The 19,523-nt window shown below is 33.8% G+C and overlaps 1 protein-coding gene across 1 annotated transcript in view; it reads left to right on the top strand.

Annotated features, from left to right (window-relative positions):
- Positions 1 to 19,123, top strand: part of LOC149797328 (uncharacterized) — a 95,069-nt gene extending 75,946 nt beyond the window's left edge. Inside the window, exons 5-6 of the mRNA XM_089962054.1 lie at positions 15,879 to 15,981; positions 17,667 to 19,123. Of these exons, the coding sequence (XP_089818180.1) occupies positions 15,879 to 15,981; positions 17,667 to 17,937 (374 nt within the window). The 3' untranslated portion in view covers positions 17,938 to 19,123. The remainder of the gene's footprint in view (positions 1 to 15,878; positions 15,982 to 17,666) is intronic.
- The last annotated feature ends 400 nt before the right edge of the window (positions 19,124 to 19,523 follow it).

The following is a 19,523-nucleotide window of genomic DNA, read 5'->3' as shown; positions in this document are numbered from 1 at the left end:
AGGCTGCCTTTTATGTGAGGTATGTCATCTTTTGAATTGCTTATATACTGTTTAGTTTCCATTTGACGATCTTTAACATATATCATTATTATTATATTATCCCTGCCAATTCTTTGAGCTGTGTGTACAGCCATTCATTTGAATATACAAACCTCCTGTTATCTTTGTTTAACATTAAACAGTATCTACATAAAATATATAATTGCCAATAAAATGTATCAGTTCTTGCCATTTATAATAAACACAGTGCTTCAATAATATGCTTTCAATTGTGAAAAGGAAAGATGAAAGAACTGATTAGAATTATAAATAATATGTTCCCAAGCGTATTTATATTCTGTTTGTGTAATGTTAACAACATCACATGTAAACAATAATTAATAACAGTACATTTCTTAAATTCAGTTAAACTTGGCAAAGTATATGTTTTTCAATATTAATTGCATTTTTTCATTATCTTTATTATTGGATTGATTATTGTATGTCACTGATCGCAAAATGATGAGTTTTAGTCTTTAAATTACCATTTTATCTTTCCGCCGTATAACTGAGTCTTTGGTAAGAAAATTTGACCAATTCGATGTTATTTGTTGCCGATTGCATATTGGTATGTATCTTGAAAATGGTCAATGTAATGTAGTAAAATCAATTTAAAAGAAGAAAATGTACTGAATGTCATAATAACATTTTGCGTGATGAATTCCATTACCTCGATAATACATGTTCTCTCTCTCTCTCTCTCTCTCTCTCTGGTAATGGTATTCATACATCTCAGCAACTTTATTGTCAGGCGATACATGATAAGCATATTATGTATTTTACTGTAACAATGTATTATTCTGTTTCTGTATTGTTGTTTTGCAAATCATCCATGTTGTAATGACTCAAAAAATTTTTTAAATGATGTCGGCAATATGCCCCCTAGAACTATTGTTGAATTGTTGTTTTTAATCAGACCGTTAAATAAATCATATTTTGTCTTTCTCATAGAGTATTATATTTAAACTCCCAAAATTATCCGCTGTAAATATTACAAGAAAAGATTATCTATCTTCTCATTTATTTATTCTGTATATCTATATTATGTATATTATTTTCAACATACTTGATTCTTTTAAGAGGCCACATCACAAATTACTTTTTTTATGTTTATATCAAATCTTAAACCATCTGTTATATCTAAATTAGATACACCCACCACCTTCCTAGAACTAATTGTATTAGCATCATAAAATAAAGTTATTATTATTATTATTATTATTATTATTATTATTATTATTATTATTTTACATACATATAAACGTTAATAGTTTACCCATTTCAATTTGTGACTGCCGGCAGTTTGCATCTTTGCATTTTGATTCAGGTATGTGATTCTTGGTTCCACTCTTAGTGCGAAGTGATAACAAGCAAAGACTTTAATACCTGGTCTTCCATTGATGAGGAATACATCTGTCGTCAGTGTCGTTCGCTAGGAGGCAAATGTGATTACTTGATGGGTATCACACGACTTCAAAAAGTAATGAATTATGTTATAAGGATTTTATTGTTTATTTTCTAGGCTATTCGAGAAGTTTCTCCCAAACATTCATAATGGTCATATTATTAGACTTGTAATTATATAACCTCGATTTTAAATTTCTTGCAACTTTTCAGGAGACCGAATATAGTTTTGATTGCAATGATCTGTAATTTTAGGAATCTATAAAGTAACTGAGACTTATTGAAATTTGATTTTTAGTCTATGTGTTTACTTAACTGAATATAGTTATATGTGTACATGTCTTGTATTTATTTTTGCGGAGTACATGTTTGATTGTTTCGTTTTAATCAATATATCTACTGTTTAAAAATGATAAAATTACCAGTATATTAGATATATGGTTGACATGAACTATTTCATTTTTGTTGGTACATTTATTAAATTTCATTTTGATCTTTTAATAAATATCCTCTCAAGAAATTCGTCTTAGAAAACCTATGTTTGAAATAGATATTATACAAAATTATAAATGTTTATAATGTTACATTTTTCTTTTTCTCATTACAATAGGCAGCAAAGATCGGACTTGAAAAACGCAAAGCTTCAGTTGAGTGGGAGGCTTTGTTGACTGATGAAAGGTACTGTTCTTTCGAGTATGCTGAACACCGAGTCAACCAGTAGATGCAATTGCTGCTGACATCATGTTCCGGTACTTTGCTGAGAAAGGAATACCATTAAGAACAACTGGGGACGGAGACTGTCTTTTCAACGCCATCTCAATCCTTGTGTGCGGTCATGAATCCAAGTCCAATGAACTGCGCTACAAGACAACTTTGATGATGGTGCTTGAAGATTTTAGGGCATCCAAATAGATCAAGTATTCAGTTATTATCGCAAGATTATTCCGATGCCGCATTAAATTGCGCTCAGATTGGGAGCTTTTCCTCGGCGTGGACTATGATTGTCCTTTGCATGGTTACGACGCGTCCGTTACGTAGTGTTTATCCAGCTGCAAACGGGACAAAGGACCTGCCGTTTAAGGCTCTAAATACAACCTTGAACTCTGCAGCAGAATGATCGATGATTTCACTGATGTGGAGCAATGTAACCAAACAGCTAACGTTCTTTTGGTAAAAAAAAGAAAAATATGGACCCCTAACCATTTCGTGGCATTGGTTGAAAAGAACGTCAATGACACACCCATCAATAACCAGACTATCAGTGAACAATCAATCAGTAACCCGACCATCAGTGCCAGGATCGTCAGTGAACCTCCAACCGTCAGTGAACCACCAATCAACAGTCTGACCATCAATATTGAAACTGTCAGTGAACCACTAACCGTCAGAGAACCACCAATCATTAAGCCGATCGTCAATGAACCTCCAGTCAGTAAATTCACAGCGTCAACTAGTATCCTAGCCATCAATGACTATTCCAGTAATTACACACCTGAACGTGACGTTAGCAAAGAAACGTCCACACCTAAGCGTCAATCAGATGACGGTGACTGGCAGACTCCGAAACGTCGTAGTTGCTCCTCGTGGTCGTTCAAGAATAATGATTCCACATACGTAAATTATTCGAACAGATATAACAGCCTAGTTGACAAAGATGACACCAGTGACCTCGCACTGGAATCAATATAGCCAAACAAGGTCTGTTGGGACAATGTTGCTGTAACAAATAATGAATCAGCATCAATAGTTGGGAATTCTGGTAAGGTTACTGTTGCTGGGCCTCACAGTGGGATTTTGAAGAATGAGAAGTTTATGGACATAACAGAAACATCGATAATTTTAAACCTAAATGAATATCATAGTCCACTACCACGTGTACCGCCTGGCATAAAGGAAAACGTGTTCCTAATAGCTGACAATACACTAAATGAGGAGAGAACGAAAACTGGTAAGAGGAGAGAGTTTTGGGATGACTGTGGCACGTGGTTGAAAGGTACTTCTCCCACAAATTACTTTGTTACACTAAACGAGAAACTGGTCAGCGTTATATAGAGTGACGGACAATATTGCACTGAAAAACAATTAAACGGTGTGCGTGTCTACTGTCCACTTGAACGACAACCAGATGCTTCTGACATGTTGGTTGTGCATCAGGCATATAGCAAGCACAATAACTCACTAAAATACAAGCGACGTATAACTTGAATAGGAAATGTGACACACTCTATGACACTATCTAAATTTGTTTTGATTATGGAGTATGTTGGTGCATTTCCCGGGAGGACAATTCACGGAAATACATTAAAACCAGAAGTACACGAAGAATACATAAGAACTACACAACGCGTAAAAGTTGTGGCTGCAAGTATGGTAAAACAGGACTCCGCAAAAATGTGTAGGACAAAATAAACCAAGGAGAAGATGTTTATGACATTCCCAGAAATATCAAGGTTGTCCAAAACATTAAATACAGACAAAAAAAGACAAGCCAAATACGCTTACAACATAAATCTGGCCGACCACATTCTTAATGTAGAAAGTAAAGAATATCCTCAGTACCCTTTCAATAGAGTTGTCTGACACGTTAATTCTGGTCCGTCCATCATAATGTACACTGATGCACAGATACAGGATATTAAACGATTATGTTGTACGTTGGAGGAAACGGTATTAGGTGTGGACAAAACATTTAATCTTGGAGAAATGTATTTTACATCAACAGTTTTCAAAAAACAGAGCACTTTTCCGAACCGATACCGGAGAGTCTCCTTTTGTTTTCGGCCCCTCTTTTCTACATGGTAAATATGACTTTGAGATTTACAATGCTTTCTTCTCACAAAGTGCCAGTCATTTCACAGATGAAGAAATTGAAAACATGATTGTCGGCTCAGATGACGAAACTGCGATTCGTAAAAGTTTAAAGCGGTCATTCCCTAGAGCGACACAGATGGTTTGTACACGTCACTTGAAGAAAAATGTCACTGATTATTTAAAAAATAGGGTCGGCATCAACGTGCAAGATAGAAAATCAATTGCAAACACCCTTTTCGGTGATGAAGGAATTGCACAGGCCAATAATTCTGCAGTGTTAGAAGCAAGAATAAAACATGCAACAGATGTCATTTCGGAAAAAGCGTCAGGTTTCCAACCATGCTTCGAGAAACGAATGCTAGCAATACTGAAAGATCATGTTAACTCCTGCCCACTGGACAAATAATACTGCAAAGTCAGCGAATATAATCATGATATTGGATGCAACTGGAAGCCAAACTATATATCCGATCTGATAGACGTACTACAATCGATTGTCAGTTCCCAGTATAAAGACGCCGAAAGATCATTGATTATAAGAGGCAATTTCAAGCTGGTATCCAATTATATGCATGACAGAGTTTCTATTGACGTGTGGTGTCAAGAAACAGAAACTGAACGAGAAGCAATATTTAGAAAGTTTCTCAAAGACAAGGGTACAAGTAAGTTAGTTGTAAGGTCGACAAATGGTAAAATCACTATAATAAGGCACCTTCACGAGGGGAAAAACCTTACCAGAGAAAAAGCATGAGAGCTGAGCGGAGTTAGACTAGAACAAAATAAAAAAGTGGACAGTCTTAGTAAAGAATATATATATATATAGATAGAGAGAGAGAGAGAGAGAGAGAGAGAGAGAGAGAGAGAGAGAGTTGTTCAAGTTGTGGCATTATTTTAATTAAATTGTATTATGTGCACTAATAAAACAATATCACAACCACATTTGTTATTTATGATTTATGTATTTAAGTCCTTACAATTAAACGTATAATATTTTATGTACATTGCTATAATTTCTTTCGCAGTATTCTATTTTTGTCCCTATTACTGTCCATTACAGCCCATTACTGTCCATTACTCTCCATTACAGAACAGTGCTGTCCATTGCTCTCCATTACTGTACATTACTGTGTTTAGGGGGACCCTGTGAAAGGAGGTTCAAAGCTGTGTTTTGAAGTTTGGAAGTACTAATGTTCGGTTACGAAAGGTTTACTGGTGAATCATGCGCATGTGAAAAAAAGAAGTCATATAAATGTGAGACAAGGTGAAACTTTATAAATGTTATGATAGAGTTTCGTTATTTTTGGTCATTAGTTGATTGCAGACAATTGTTTGTAGTCTCTGGGCGTTATGGAATCTTTCAGTTGACAACGACTGCTAGTTTTTGGTCTTTGGAAATATAGGAAAACAATGTACGTCAAGTCAGACTCACGCAGGTGTTAGATTCGCTCGTTAAAGAGACACACCCTTTGCGTATAACATTATTTAAATGTAATAACCGTTTGAAAGCTTAAACGAAAGAAACTTTAAAACAAACTCCGTATCAAAGAAAATGAAGTGTTTGTCGTGCAAGCTACTTATGCGTCCCAATGAGAAATCATTTTATTTCTTCATTCGATTATTTAGTTACCAGTACATTCTAGGAAATCGGGAAGCATATATAACTGACAAAAAAGAGAGAAACACTATTTTTTTCTAGTATAAGCGCTTACGATTAAAACTCATTGTCAAAGACATTCATGAAACAGATACAAAAAAATAAACAAACACGCACACACACATAAAAGCACGGAATGTACATAATTGCATGCCAAGTGGAAATGGTATTTTTATAGTTTAGATGTCTCGTCTTAATTGTCTGAAATCTGATTATAAAATAAAATAATATTGCTATTACATATATATTAAATGTGCTTCAGATATATGTTCCGCACTTCTGAAGTTATTTAAACAGGAATGATGTCAATTTTAATACCGACTGTCACTGTTATAAATTGCGTGTCATCGGATACGAATATGTATCACATTATCCCCTCGTATGAGTCTATTAGTAGAAAAATATGAATCAGCCATGAAGATCTGGTGATGATCTGTTTTAACTAATTAGCTAGTATAAATAAATGCATAATATTGTTGCTGGTTTTATTTTTCCTCGCTCATTTTGTTCTTGGGGTTAACGTGGGGATGGACGGCTGTCTTCGTCACCAACGCTTCCCTATTCCTTTGTATCCGCCTCTGATCTATCTGTTTTCTTTATAATGACGATTTTAATTGTTTAATTAAAGCTATGTACTTGGTATTTGAAGATAAATTGATTTCATTCAGTATCAGCGAGAGAAAGAGAGAGTGAGAGAGAATTAAAAAAATATAATCTTACACAGAAAATAAGAATCTATCTGATATTGTTGTCAAGTAAAAATTTTCTAGTGTGATAGTAATCTCTGTCACTCTCTCTCTCTCTCTCTGTATGTATGTATGCATGTATGTATGTATATAGATTTGTTGCGTCTATGCGCTTAAACTTAAGTAATAGAACAAGGTAAGGTTACCGAACAAACATTTAAGTTTCCAAAATATAAATATATTCATTATAATATACAATGAAACAAAGTGAAGAAAATACAAATAGCGTACAATGTATGAGTTCCTATGATGTTATCCTAATCAATATCTCACTAATCCGAAACGGTTCTAAGGTAATCCTAACGAAGCTTGTAAAGTGCTTATGTGTTCCCGTGATAACACTGAAGTTAACGCTATTATTTATCCAAAAGTTTTTATTTCAATGTAATCTAGTGAACGAAGAATATCGCTGATGCCCTGGAACGTTTCACATAAGCAGATTAAATTGTAAAAAAATTCAAGTCCTTGAATATATTCACATAATCCACAAAAGGTCTTACTGTTTAAATCAAAGTTATCTGTTCTGCTAAATCCAACAACATGTAAATCACAAATTGTCTTTGACTCTTGATAACGCTGAATATAACTGAACGTATGAACATGGTGCGTGCATCTTCATTATACATTATCCTTTTGCATTTCAAATGAACACATTTTAATCGCAGAAATTTCTCTGTTGCGTTGCCTGGCCTTATTACGTAAGTCAAGAACAAAGTAAATGGTTAGATTCCATTTATATATATTAGACCCAGCGGCTATAGTGGTCCTGTTCGGAATTATTACGAGAGCCCAGCTTGTTGGGTCTCAAAAATCACATGTGGACGTTGAAAGCTTTGTTCAAGAGCAAAGGACCCTTATTGGCGTCGTAAATCTGGCCACGTTGACAGACCGTCGGAGCATTGTCTGCTAAGTTGAATAGAACAGGGTAGAATCGATATCCAAACGGAATTGTATAGTTTTAGCAGCAGAACGTTCTAGAATATAAAAGATCCATTAAATCATAGCATTTTCAGAAATTGCTAATTGTGACCTAGGTAAAGGTGAGGGCTTTGTAATCGTATGTATCTAGAAATTATCTATTCTTGCAGTAAGATCTTGCAGATTATAATGTATTATTGTATTCAGTATTTGATTTGTTTTAAATTATTTATTCAAATTATGTATTCACTGAAAATACAAAGAGCTCATCAAATATTCTTGAACAGATACAGTAAGTGGGAATTCTAGTGAATTCATAAAAGGACATGTTGGATTATATTACTGTATTTCATCAAAATATTGTTGTTACATCACCAAGTCAGAGTCACAACAGGCACGTCAACACCTTTAGCGTTTAATAACATTTCGAACACCACTGGAGCTTGATTAAAACTATATTTATTAGGACTGGTGATATAACGTTTTGGAATGTTTTGGGATTTAATTAGCATTAATGTAAGTTTGTTTTAAATTTTAGTTTTGTATTCTAGGGAAACAATTATCGGTTTAATTTTTACAAAACATGTTCATTTTCGCACTTTTCTATTGCTTATTTTAAGACCATATAGTTGTAATACTGATATACCAATAAATGTATAGCAAACTGTTATGCATAACTATATATTGTTTGATTAACGTTTGTCCATGATTGTAGATTATACCTTAAGATAAGAGTCATTTGAGTTTAATGTCAGTCTTTGTTGCAGTTAGAAGAGGATTTTCTCTTGAAATGACTCACATCAAGGTGAGGTGAAAATGTGAATAAATAGGCATTTGATAAACAAACAAAAAATCTTTCATGATTTAAGATCAATCTGCGGGAATCATTTAAAGTCGTGTTCATTTATTATTTGAGAGAAATTCTTTATTTAAACGATTTATTGGAATTACCAAGTGTTCATTGACTTTTGGACTAACAAAATGTTTTGAGACTATTGGGAATGAATTTAAAGATATTCTGGATTGCATATTTGTGGTATATCATGACTCTAAAGACTATTGAAATTCGTTGGAAACATTATATATTTTCGGTACACGATAAATATTTAGACTTGTATTATGACATTTAGGACTATTTGGGATTCACAAAGCTGTTCCTCTTCAATTTTGACTTTCTACTGTAGAGAAATAAAGTGTAGATTTCACTTAAATTGTTGGTTTTACTTCCTTACTGTTACATAAGTTAAGACCAAGAGTTGTAACAGAAATTGGAGGCTCATCCGGGATCTGAATTTCTTTAAAACAGTATAGGGATAGTAAGCATTTTCCTTAAAAGTGAAAGTGAATTTGTTTCGGAATGTTCATTGTAACTGATACAGATTTTAGTTTGACTCGTTCGAGAAATCATTAGTCAAAACAACAAACATTCATAATATCATATAATGGTGAGAAACAAGAATTGGTTAGAAGTCAAGAAAAAAGAGAAGTTGCTTAAACTTGCCAGACTTTTAACGCGAAAGCATCTTTAACAATACAAGACATAAGCATTTTATTTGTAAATTTGTATCTGGGAAATTAAAGGAAATTACAGCCACAAAATGAGATAAAATTGAAAATAAAAGAACACCTCTGCATCATAAGTAAATGATAAAGATGCACAAAGAGGAGACATTCATTTATCTGTGTATACATAATTTTTGTGCTTTCTTCTGAATGGGCATATGCATAGCAATTTTCGTCAGGTCAAGATGTTGGGAAACTGATCTTTGTGGCTATTATTTACAATTTTCCAGAGATCACATATATTATATTTTCGATAAATCTGCTCAAAAATAGGATTTTCCACTGACACAAACTTACTCTTTGGATCCGTAGTTTACTGACTAATGTGCCATATTTCTTATCTGTTCCATGATGCTGCATTATGGGTTTTAGTCAGTCAATGCCATGGTCAGCTTGTGCAGACAGAGGTATTCAAATAAATAGCTTTACTTCTTAATTTCATTTTTTCCCGTCATTACGTATTCATTTTATCGTAACTCTGATATGGATATATGGTTTAGTCGCACATGATTCACAGTGATAAATTGATTGATAAAAAATGGCATTCTACTTTTAAATTGTCTGTATTTTACTTAGGGTCAGTATTCTGCCCTTTCTACATTTAATTTTATAGTCCATCAACAAGTACATCTGACCCGTATTTAACACCATTTTTGGGCTCAAAATCACTCACTGTTATCTCTATTAACAATTTCCCAGCTCCAGTAATCCAATATACCTTATAACTTTAAAAAATATTGTCATCATCACTATCACCAGCCAGTATTTAGCGAACGAAAACGTAATGAACCACGCCGGGAACCAGACATTTTGGGTTTTGTAGGTGGCTCGTATTTTATTCTAGCATTTGTAAAACGTCCTTCATGGAGGGTCCTAACTACGCCATAACGCTTATTCCAGGGCACAATGTATCCATCAAATTTAGTTTGACAACCATTTGTATTATGTTTGAAAACCCCAGATGTGTAAACAGTTGCCTACCCGAAAAAAAGATGTCGCCATAAGAATGGTTAAATAAAAATGGTGTACTTCGTCGAGCACATTTTCATATGCTGGACATTCAACTAATTTGCGGGAGGTCACGCACATCACTGTTCTCTGAGTGTGCAAATTCGTACATGTTTTGCACGATTCACGCAATCGCACACCCTGACAGCATCTCTATTTAAGTACTTGTGTAGGTTTCAAATCGACCAAAGTACAAGATCAAATTCAATGTAGAAAATTGGTTATCAAATGATCAGTAAAGTACTTCATTATATTCATTATGCAAGCGGAACACGTTTGGAATGTATTCTTAATGCTGAACATGCTGCAGGGATAAGATAATTAGCATGGAATTATGGATGGTGACAGATTACGAACCATGTCACTTTGTTCAAATTCGCAGACGGCAAGCGAGTATTCTCAATCGTCTCTTTCGCTTTTACTAATACAAATTAGTGCCTAAGACTGCACGTGCTGTTTCAGATGAATTATGTATTTAAATAATAAGAAGGCCAACTAACAATAACTATTCATAACTGCTGAAGACCAAGAAAAATATTTATATACGATAAGTATTGTTTTGTATCGATTCTCCTTCTTTTGTATCGATATGTGTATCGCTCCATGAAAGGTATCGATGCATCGATATATCGATGAATCATTTCACCCATAGTAATTATTCGTTCAGCAAACATCAAGACATACATTTACCTATCTGAATAAGATGACCTGCTGTGGGAAAGGACAAATTGACCTTAGTGGTTATAATTGGTTATAGATATTGGTTATAGCAATCCCTTTGATCATTATGCTTTTATATATTTTCGAAGGTACTTGACAAAGATTTGAGAATGTATAGTCTTGTGGCGCGTACAACTGTTAGAATTCCTTCCAAAGTAGAAAAGGGTCACTGTAGAATGTTTCATACTGTTACAACAGAGCTTACCAGAAACTGACAAGGTATCCGCTGAGTCATGGGAGAGGCCACTTTTTACCCTACCTTGTTCAAGCCAAGCGATGTCAGTGGAGTCAGAAGTCGCACTCTTAAAGTTGTAATTTTATAAGTTTATACATTGTATATAATTAATATGTCATTAGTCAGTGCATATGATTCTTATAAATAATAGGTAAATATAGCCACGACGATAACGATTGTCATTAGTTAACTATTATCAATAAATTTTTTATTTAGTTTCTGAAGTAAAACTGTTATCGTTCAGAGATTTTCGTTTGTAATGAATGATCTGGTCTAAATTACTGGAGGGTATAGCTTGTTGTCTCAAGAGAAATATTCTTTAGATTGACTCGGAATGCTTAAATTATTATAAAAAAAATGATTGGGTAAAATATTGATGGTTAATATTTGATTTGTTTGAAATTGTAGAGTTTGTGTGGTAAGACGTTACTGGAGCAATACAGGGGCGTCTGTCATGTTCAAGAAATAGTGGATAGATACACTGGCTGCAAGCTCTTAAATTATTAGATTTTGGATAATCAAGAATTCTAGTTGGTTGTCAAAAGAGTTTGAGGATAGGAGGGTGAGTTGCCTTATGTTTTCAGACGATGGAGAATAAGAGGGTATTGGCTCATGGCTGTGTAAAAACAAATTAGAGAATGTGTTTGGACACAACGAAATGCAAGATGGACTGGTAGGTGGTTTAAGATATCTCTTTAAAACCATTTGCTGGATAGTAGGGTGCGTGAACTACGCTTTAATAAAATGGAGAATAGGCAGGCGGGTAGTCTAAAACTTACAACGGTTTGACTATTCCTTTGGCAAATATCTATTATCATTCAGCATAGCCATATCAAGAAGAACATAATATTTAACTTATTCGGATATAACATTTAGCAAACTTTTATTCTGAATCACGACAAATACAAAGATAGTTATCAGACTACCTCCTCTCTCATCTTTTGAATCGTCACTGCCAGTACAGATGAAATCAGACACTTTTTGCGGAAACTAATTTGTTAATTTGTTTCTCTTTACCTCATTTTTCAAGGGATTCATGTATGTATGTATGTATGTATGTATGTATGTATCTATGTATCTATGTATGCATGCATGCATGCATGCATGTATGTAATGTATGTATGTATGTATGTATGTATGTATGTATGTATGTATGTATGTATGTATGTATGTATGTATGTATGTATATATATAGGTGTTAAACTATGTAAAGGAAAGAAGCAATTTAAGTAAATTCAAGAGATTGTGTATTATTTTAAGTTACCAAGTGTAAGTTTAAGAAACACTTGCAGCATTGTGAATTGCTACACAGAAAATATCCAAACTGTACTATTGACAAATCCAAAATTATAGAATGTTTCAATTGTCTTGAATTTCATGACATACCACAACAATTATGTAATCTAGAATGTATTTGAAAGAGTACTCAAAATCCCAAAATAATGTAATAACTCAGGCAATGAGCTCATTAATAATTACTATGAATTATTTAAAAATTCCTCTCGAATTAAATCTAACTCTGATTATAAATTCCCAAAGACTGATATGAATAGGGAATGAAGGAATTGTTTACAAGGCCTTGATTTATACTTGTTTCACTTGACTTAAGACACAGTATAATGTTCCCTAGATATGTGGCATTCCTAACTGGACATTTCCATCAATTTGTAAACAAGTTGGTATCTTGAATATTCTGAACTCAAACAACTGTGTCAACATCTTCTTTACAACTTGCAATCATTGAAAATGCTATCTCTGTAAACATGTTGCTTACAAACAGCCATTAATTTCTCCAAGCATGGACAAAAGTTAAGCAAGCAAAATAGTACATACAAACACAAAACACAAACACACACACACATACACACTCACACACACACAGACAGATATATATATATATATATATATATATATATATATATATATATATATTGTATAATTTCTCAATTTCTCAGAGCTAGAGGCACTACGTCAATATTCCCAATATGTATGTCTGTGTTTGTATGTTAGTGTGATTTGCGCCTTTTCTCCTATGATTTTCTTTTCATAGCGAAATCAAGAACCCAAACACTCTATCTTTCTATCTTGTCTAATAGTATGTCAATATGTTTGTACACATGTATGTGAATATTCAACAATTTTTTACCTTACACTCCACTTTGGTAAATTATGTATACAGGTGTATATACGAACTGTCATTTTGTTCACTTTATGTATTAGTATCCTTAATATACCTTCTTTTTTGCTTCATCTTGCACCCTGCAGATGTGTGTTTTGGTCAGTATCGCTGTGTATTGGCTATTACGCGTGATGATTGGTCAGTACCACTGCGTCGTGGTTGGTAGAAATGTGTAATGGTCAGTATATGTGGGGTATTGGTCTCCAAAATACTGCCTGTTTGTAACATTAATGTTTCCGCTGTCCCCGTAAGTGTTTAAACATGGCATCCTAATGCTAATTTTCCCGTGTCTCTATAGAATTCTATCATGTTAACCCTATGGATGCTTTTCTCATTAGATTTTGCCTTGTTCCCATAAATTTTCCACCATGACAAATTAATGTTTATTTGCTCTTTTCGGCTTAAGTGTCATACGAATATTAAATGTCTGTTGCGACCATAGGGTCATGCTAAAGTTGTATGGAATTAGCGTTGTCTCCTGACGGTCATATTTACAAAGTGGTGGCCGTAATATTATTTCCCATTCTACCCAGACTTTAAGTTAGTCCCTATATCGTTCCCAGTTAGTACTGCAGTACACCGGATAGGTGATATAATAAGCTGATCGCTGACATAAGAACAAACTCATGTTCTCCATTTAACCTAAATTCAATCCTTATTACACCCGTAAACAGCCTCATGTGTAAGATATATATAATTTATGACACTCAAGACAGAATCATAATTGTATGCGTTCATTTTGTTAATAGCGGTGAGGGGAAGCTGTAGAGATAGAGAGATTCAGAGAATGAGTTGCAAGTCAGAAGCATTCCCACGGCTTTATACCATGATTCAGAGAATGTACTATAACCTCAAAAGCTAACAAATGTACATATTTCTTATTGATGTTGATAGCAGTTGTATATATAGTATCTTACGCTGATATTATATATCTAAATTATGCTATGTATTATAAGTTATTTCTGAAACGCTAAATTGACTTTTGGAGTAGTTTACACTTCTCAATATATACCACTTTTCGAAAGTGTTATTCAAAAAATGTGTTTTAAGATAATTAAATTAAACAAGAACGGTAAAGTCAAATACCCATATATTTTAGTAAATACTGTAGATTTGCCACTGATGCGCACCTTAACTTGGTTCAAGATATACATGGTACAGTGTTCTTCTTGTGACACTGGTCAGTGTCATTAAGACGTTTGCAATACCTATATAACCTTCGCAAGCTCTTGAATAAGCAGTTGTAACACTGCCCTCGATTACTCAAAAAAAAAATTGCTCTTTGAGACTGATTGTATGTAATTAGACGATTTATCTATTAATGAGAGAGGAGAAAGAAGCGATGAAAAATAATAAAACTAAACATAACACGAGAATATAACAAAGGAGAAGTAAAGAAAGAAGAAAATGAGGAAGAGAAGGATCATAGATGCATTAGTAAAGAAACAAACCTACACCTACCTCGTGAGGAAGCAACAACAATATTTTATAAAAACAGGTTGTCATATAATTGCACAAAACAGTGTGCACTGGAAGTAAACGCGTGAAACGTCAATACGCTTATTGATGAAGTGAGTGAAACAAAAGTCAACATGGGACAGTAACATTTACCCAATATCAAAGGATCGTAAACTCATATAAAAGTTCGTATTTTCAATAGTAACAAACTGGCAGTATCTGAAATTAATGAATATTAAGTGTTTTATTCTCAATTATGTTCACTCTACAAAACAACCACGGTCGCCTCCTTCGTGTTCACAGTTATGCACTTCTTAGAATGATAATAAATCTCATGTATACGATCTGACTTATCATGCGAACAGCCTGGTACAAAAAAGTGTTCACTTTGTTTCCAGGGATTGAGGTTCTCAGCTACATGCATACACACGCACAATGTTTAATGTGTGCTCTGTTAATTGCAAATCTTCATTATTGGTACCAGCAATCCCCTGCGCGAGCAAATTCCACTATGCCCCGATATACATGACTTAGCAGGACATTTACCGCATCCTTCAGTTTGGCTTCTGAATCTGGCAGGAGTCTTGTACGGAGGATTTGGAATCTAACATGACAAAATTCCAGCCTGGACCCAACTTGGACAACAAGTTTAATGACTGCCATATACTAAACCCTGTATATTGACTTGCTCGCTTGGCCCGTACACTCTGAAACTTCTTACAAAAGCTATCAGAAAATACAAGTATGAAATTGTCACTTACTGTCAAAACCGTGTTGATGAAGCATTAAATAAGTAATGAAAAATGCTTGAGGACGCTCGCCATCTACTGACAGGCGACCATACGGAAATCCTCCTTTAAACAGCAATTTGTAACCGTAAATGATCCAGCAGTAAACTGTTTACATAACATAGCAAGACCGTGCTCTATTACTATATATTTAAATATATTGTTATGTTACAGACAGTGACACTAAGCAATATGCTTCCTTTCTCCAAATAGCTTCAAAATGTGTTATCCTCATATGGAGTTTGGATACACAAAGTATTGCTTGAACTACCGTTTGTAGGCTATAAGCTTTTATAAATAATCTTTCTATCTGCAACACCGTAATTAAACATTTGAATTATATTTGTCTTTACAGGTGGATATGAGGATGGGAACAATTTACCAACGATCATTGGGGTGGTCATAGCAGCTATTAGTGTGATAGCGGTGGTCGTTGTAGCGCTAATTTTATTCAGAAGGTACAATACACTGATACAGATGTTTGTGTATAAAGCTTAAGTTACTATTGTAAGTTACTTGAGATGAAAATAAAAATTATCTCACATATATAGATAGGTCTGGTACATTATTCATTTCTTTAAGTGCATACAATTTTCAACATTTCAATTTTAAGATTAGCTTTAAATATATTATCTACTTCTGTATAGGTTATCATCGTGTTAAATGTAATTTACAGTTGAATCTAATCTAACGGATACCAAGATATTCCTTTGCTTTGAGGTTAATGTACTTCGTACTCTTGTATGCATTTTTTCCATTAGTACGTTTCTTTGCTGATAAGTGTACCCATTAATAGTAATTATATTTGCTGATTATGCAGTCTGTTGAGCACATTTTATATAAAATGCACACTTCGTAAGCAAGTACACTCGAGCTTGGTACCTAACATGAGTTTATTAAATAAAACAGACTCGCAAGTGTATCCATATTATTGACACAGCCTACGTCAAACAATGGCAATACTGCCAAGCACAGACTGCTTTATATAAAAAGTTTACATTTGTGTATGAGTAATAAATCCTAATATGACAATTTATTTCCCACGAGTTCGTAAATCAAGTTGAAGAAAAAATAATTTAATTTCTAAAAGTGAATACGATCTATTATATTTTATTATATAAAAAATACTTTTTGTTTTTATATTATTAAATGTCAACATATACAACGTCACGTTCTTGTACATTTAATGTAATCTCCACTTAGCAGAATATAGATTTTATTCTCAGTCCATCCATTTCTCTCTCAAACATGAATCGCATACTAGTTCCTTAAAATTGTTTTAATTTCACTCGATGGAGTCATGAATCTCGATCATGCATACGACCAATCTCGATCACGGATATCATATCCTGTCCCGATGAAGCATATGATATCCAGTCCTGATCATGCACATGGTCTCCATATATTATCATAATATCATTATCTTGATTGCTAGGTCATTCAGACTTTTCAGCATCAGAAGATCCGAATCATTAAGAGACGCGAAACATTATATCATGCTTCAGAGTATTGATTCTGACAACGAAAATTGATCTAGCGATCCTAATCCCAATACTGTTATAATGATAGTTTTTATGTACCGGTAAATGAAGCGATATTTTTTTATAAATATTTATAATTTAAAATTCGATAGCGATGAAACACACCAAAGTTATGAATTCTGAATAACAGTAAATGGGTTGTTATATAGAGGTATGTATTCGCAATCTATTTCCGAATTTGATCTTGTTTCAGACAAACTCTTTGACCATATCATTTGCTTAAAAATGTATTTCTCTTTTTTATTGTTGTATTGACAAAATCATGGTTTGAACCTTTGACGTATTTAACATATTCAGCAATGTTACTGAAATAAAGTCTCAGTGAGAGCTTTATTAGCACTCCATCGCTATGAGCGCTGGTATTGTTATCGGGAAACCTTGAGGTAAAAATAGCTCCAGTCTCGTTGGAGGTTTATCGTTAGAAGGAATCAGAAAACGATCGTATTGTTTTCCACCTTGTAGAAAATGACAGTAAATTCTGACTCTTTCTGTGGTAGAAGATGGATAGCTATAATTTACCTCAAGTACACATTCATACACCCAGAGAATTCGAGTATTTGGCTTTACGCTGAATAATAACAACGTACATCCATCTATTGCAGGAAAATGCAGGACAAAGCTTTGAAAACATCAAGTACTGAGCGAAATAGTCCGACGATGTGTACGGTCGCATTTAATGTGATGGAATATATTAACCCAAACCCTGAAAACTATGCATCGTTGGATAAATGCGAGATTGGCAATGCTGAATATGACCAGCTTACACACGAATATATAAACACAATTGACGCTGGAGCAGAAGGAGGACACATCATGCCAAACTATGCTAATATCCCAGCAGCCTCAGTCACAGACAGACACAAAGTGGCATAATTCACCAATCGTACAAAGGCAGCCATCCTATGACTGGTATTTCCTGTGCATTGCCAGTATGCCCCTCCAATCGTGCAAGCAATAATCTTACAATCTTTGATTAGTTTTAAATAAACACGTATAATCAGTAGAAAGTTGGAATAATATTTAATTTATTCCTATGTAATCATCTCTCTATTATTATCCAGGATATCCATGTTGTAAACAATACGTTTAAATACGCATAAGAAGTTATAACTCTTGTTATGGATACATGTACATAAAATAATTTTTTCACACATCTTTGACCGTACATCTTAAATGTGTTCAAACTGATTTGTTTATTTTTATTAAAAGTCTTTTCATAAATCTTTTTATGCAGACAATAATTACTTATTATCATCGCAAAAGCATTCGCTGATATAATAATTTAAACTATATGTATATTTATTAGATGACAAAAAGAATCCAAGTTTTCATTTATGTAGCTCTTAAGTTATCTAATACACAATATAACATTTGCTTGAATATCAGCCATGATATTCTTCTCGTCACTTAGGCGTGGATGGCCACGATATTTTACCCTAGGCGGAAGTTGATTTTATAAAACATTTAGTTTACTATTGAACACACACACATACACACAAACACACACACACATACACACACACACACACACACACACACACACACACGTATATATATATATATATATATACATATATATATATATATATATATATATATATATATAGAGAGAGAGAGAGAGAGAGAGAGAGAGAGAGAGAGAGAGAGAGAGAGATGAACAGAGAGAGAGAGAGAGACAGATAGAGAGAGACAGAGACGGGGGGTAATTACAAATATACACAAACAGAACGGAAGGTGCTATTCCTCGATTCCGTAGAAGAATGCTTCATAAAACTAGGCAGGATTAACGTCTAATACAAATAAAGATATCATATAGGTTAGAGAAGTCTTAATTACTTTCTTAGCCGTGATGAAATATGGCTTGGTGCGTGCAGGCAATGCCATGGGTGCCATGCGGATCTTGGTTCCAATCTCCGTATAGGACGAATTAAACTTCTCCAACATGTACGACATTATTACGTTGGTGTTGTGTGTGTGTGTATATATATATATATATATATATATATATATATATATATATATATTTGATTCAATTATATCTGATTTAATATATATTTATTTCAATATAATTGTTTGTTTGTGAATTTTAATTTTCTTAGCAATTTTATTACATGTTATTTTAGTGTAAATTTATTCACTGGAGATGATACTTTTTCCAGAAAATAGTTTGAAACTGACTGTTCGTTTTTATAAACACCAAGTGTTGGCCTGGATCTTAACCTTCATTCAAAATTAGTTGCAGTAACGTAAATAAGTTATATTTTTTTTAAAAATGATTGGATGTTATCAAGGTAATAATTGGGAGTACTTGATTAGGAAGTAAACAATTTTTTTTTATAATTTGATTTCTTAGAGTAAAATGATTGGTTTTCGTCAGGGTCGTGTAAGGCGTACGTGATATGAACATGATCACGTGACGCCCTTTTCGATCTCGCAACTTGGGGATTTTCGAAACTGCG

The sequence above is a fragment of the Sinohyriopsis cumingii genome, chromosome 6 (genome assembly GCF_028554795.1).
Source record: "Sinohyriopsis cumingii isolate HCF-2022 chromosome 6, ASM2855479v2, whole genome shotgun sequence".
NCBI classification, from domain to species: Eukaryota; Metazoa; Mollusca; class Bivalvia; order Unionida; family Unionidae; genus Sinohyriopsis; species Sinohyriopsis cumingii.
The sequence above is the reverse complement of the archived record's forward strand: the minus strand, read 5'-3'. Positions and strand labels throughout refer to the sequence as shown.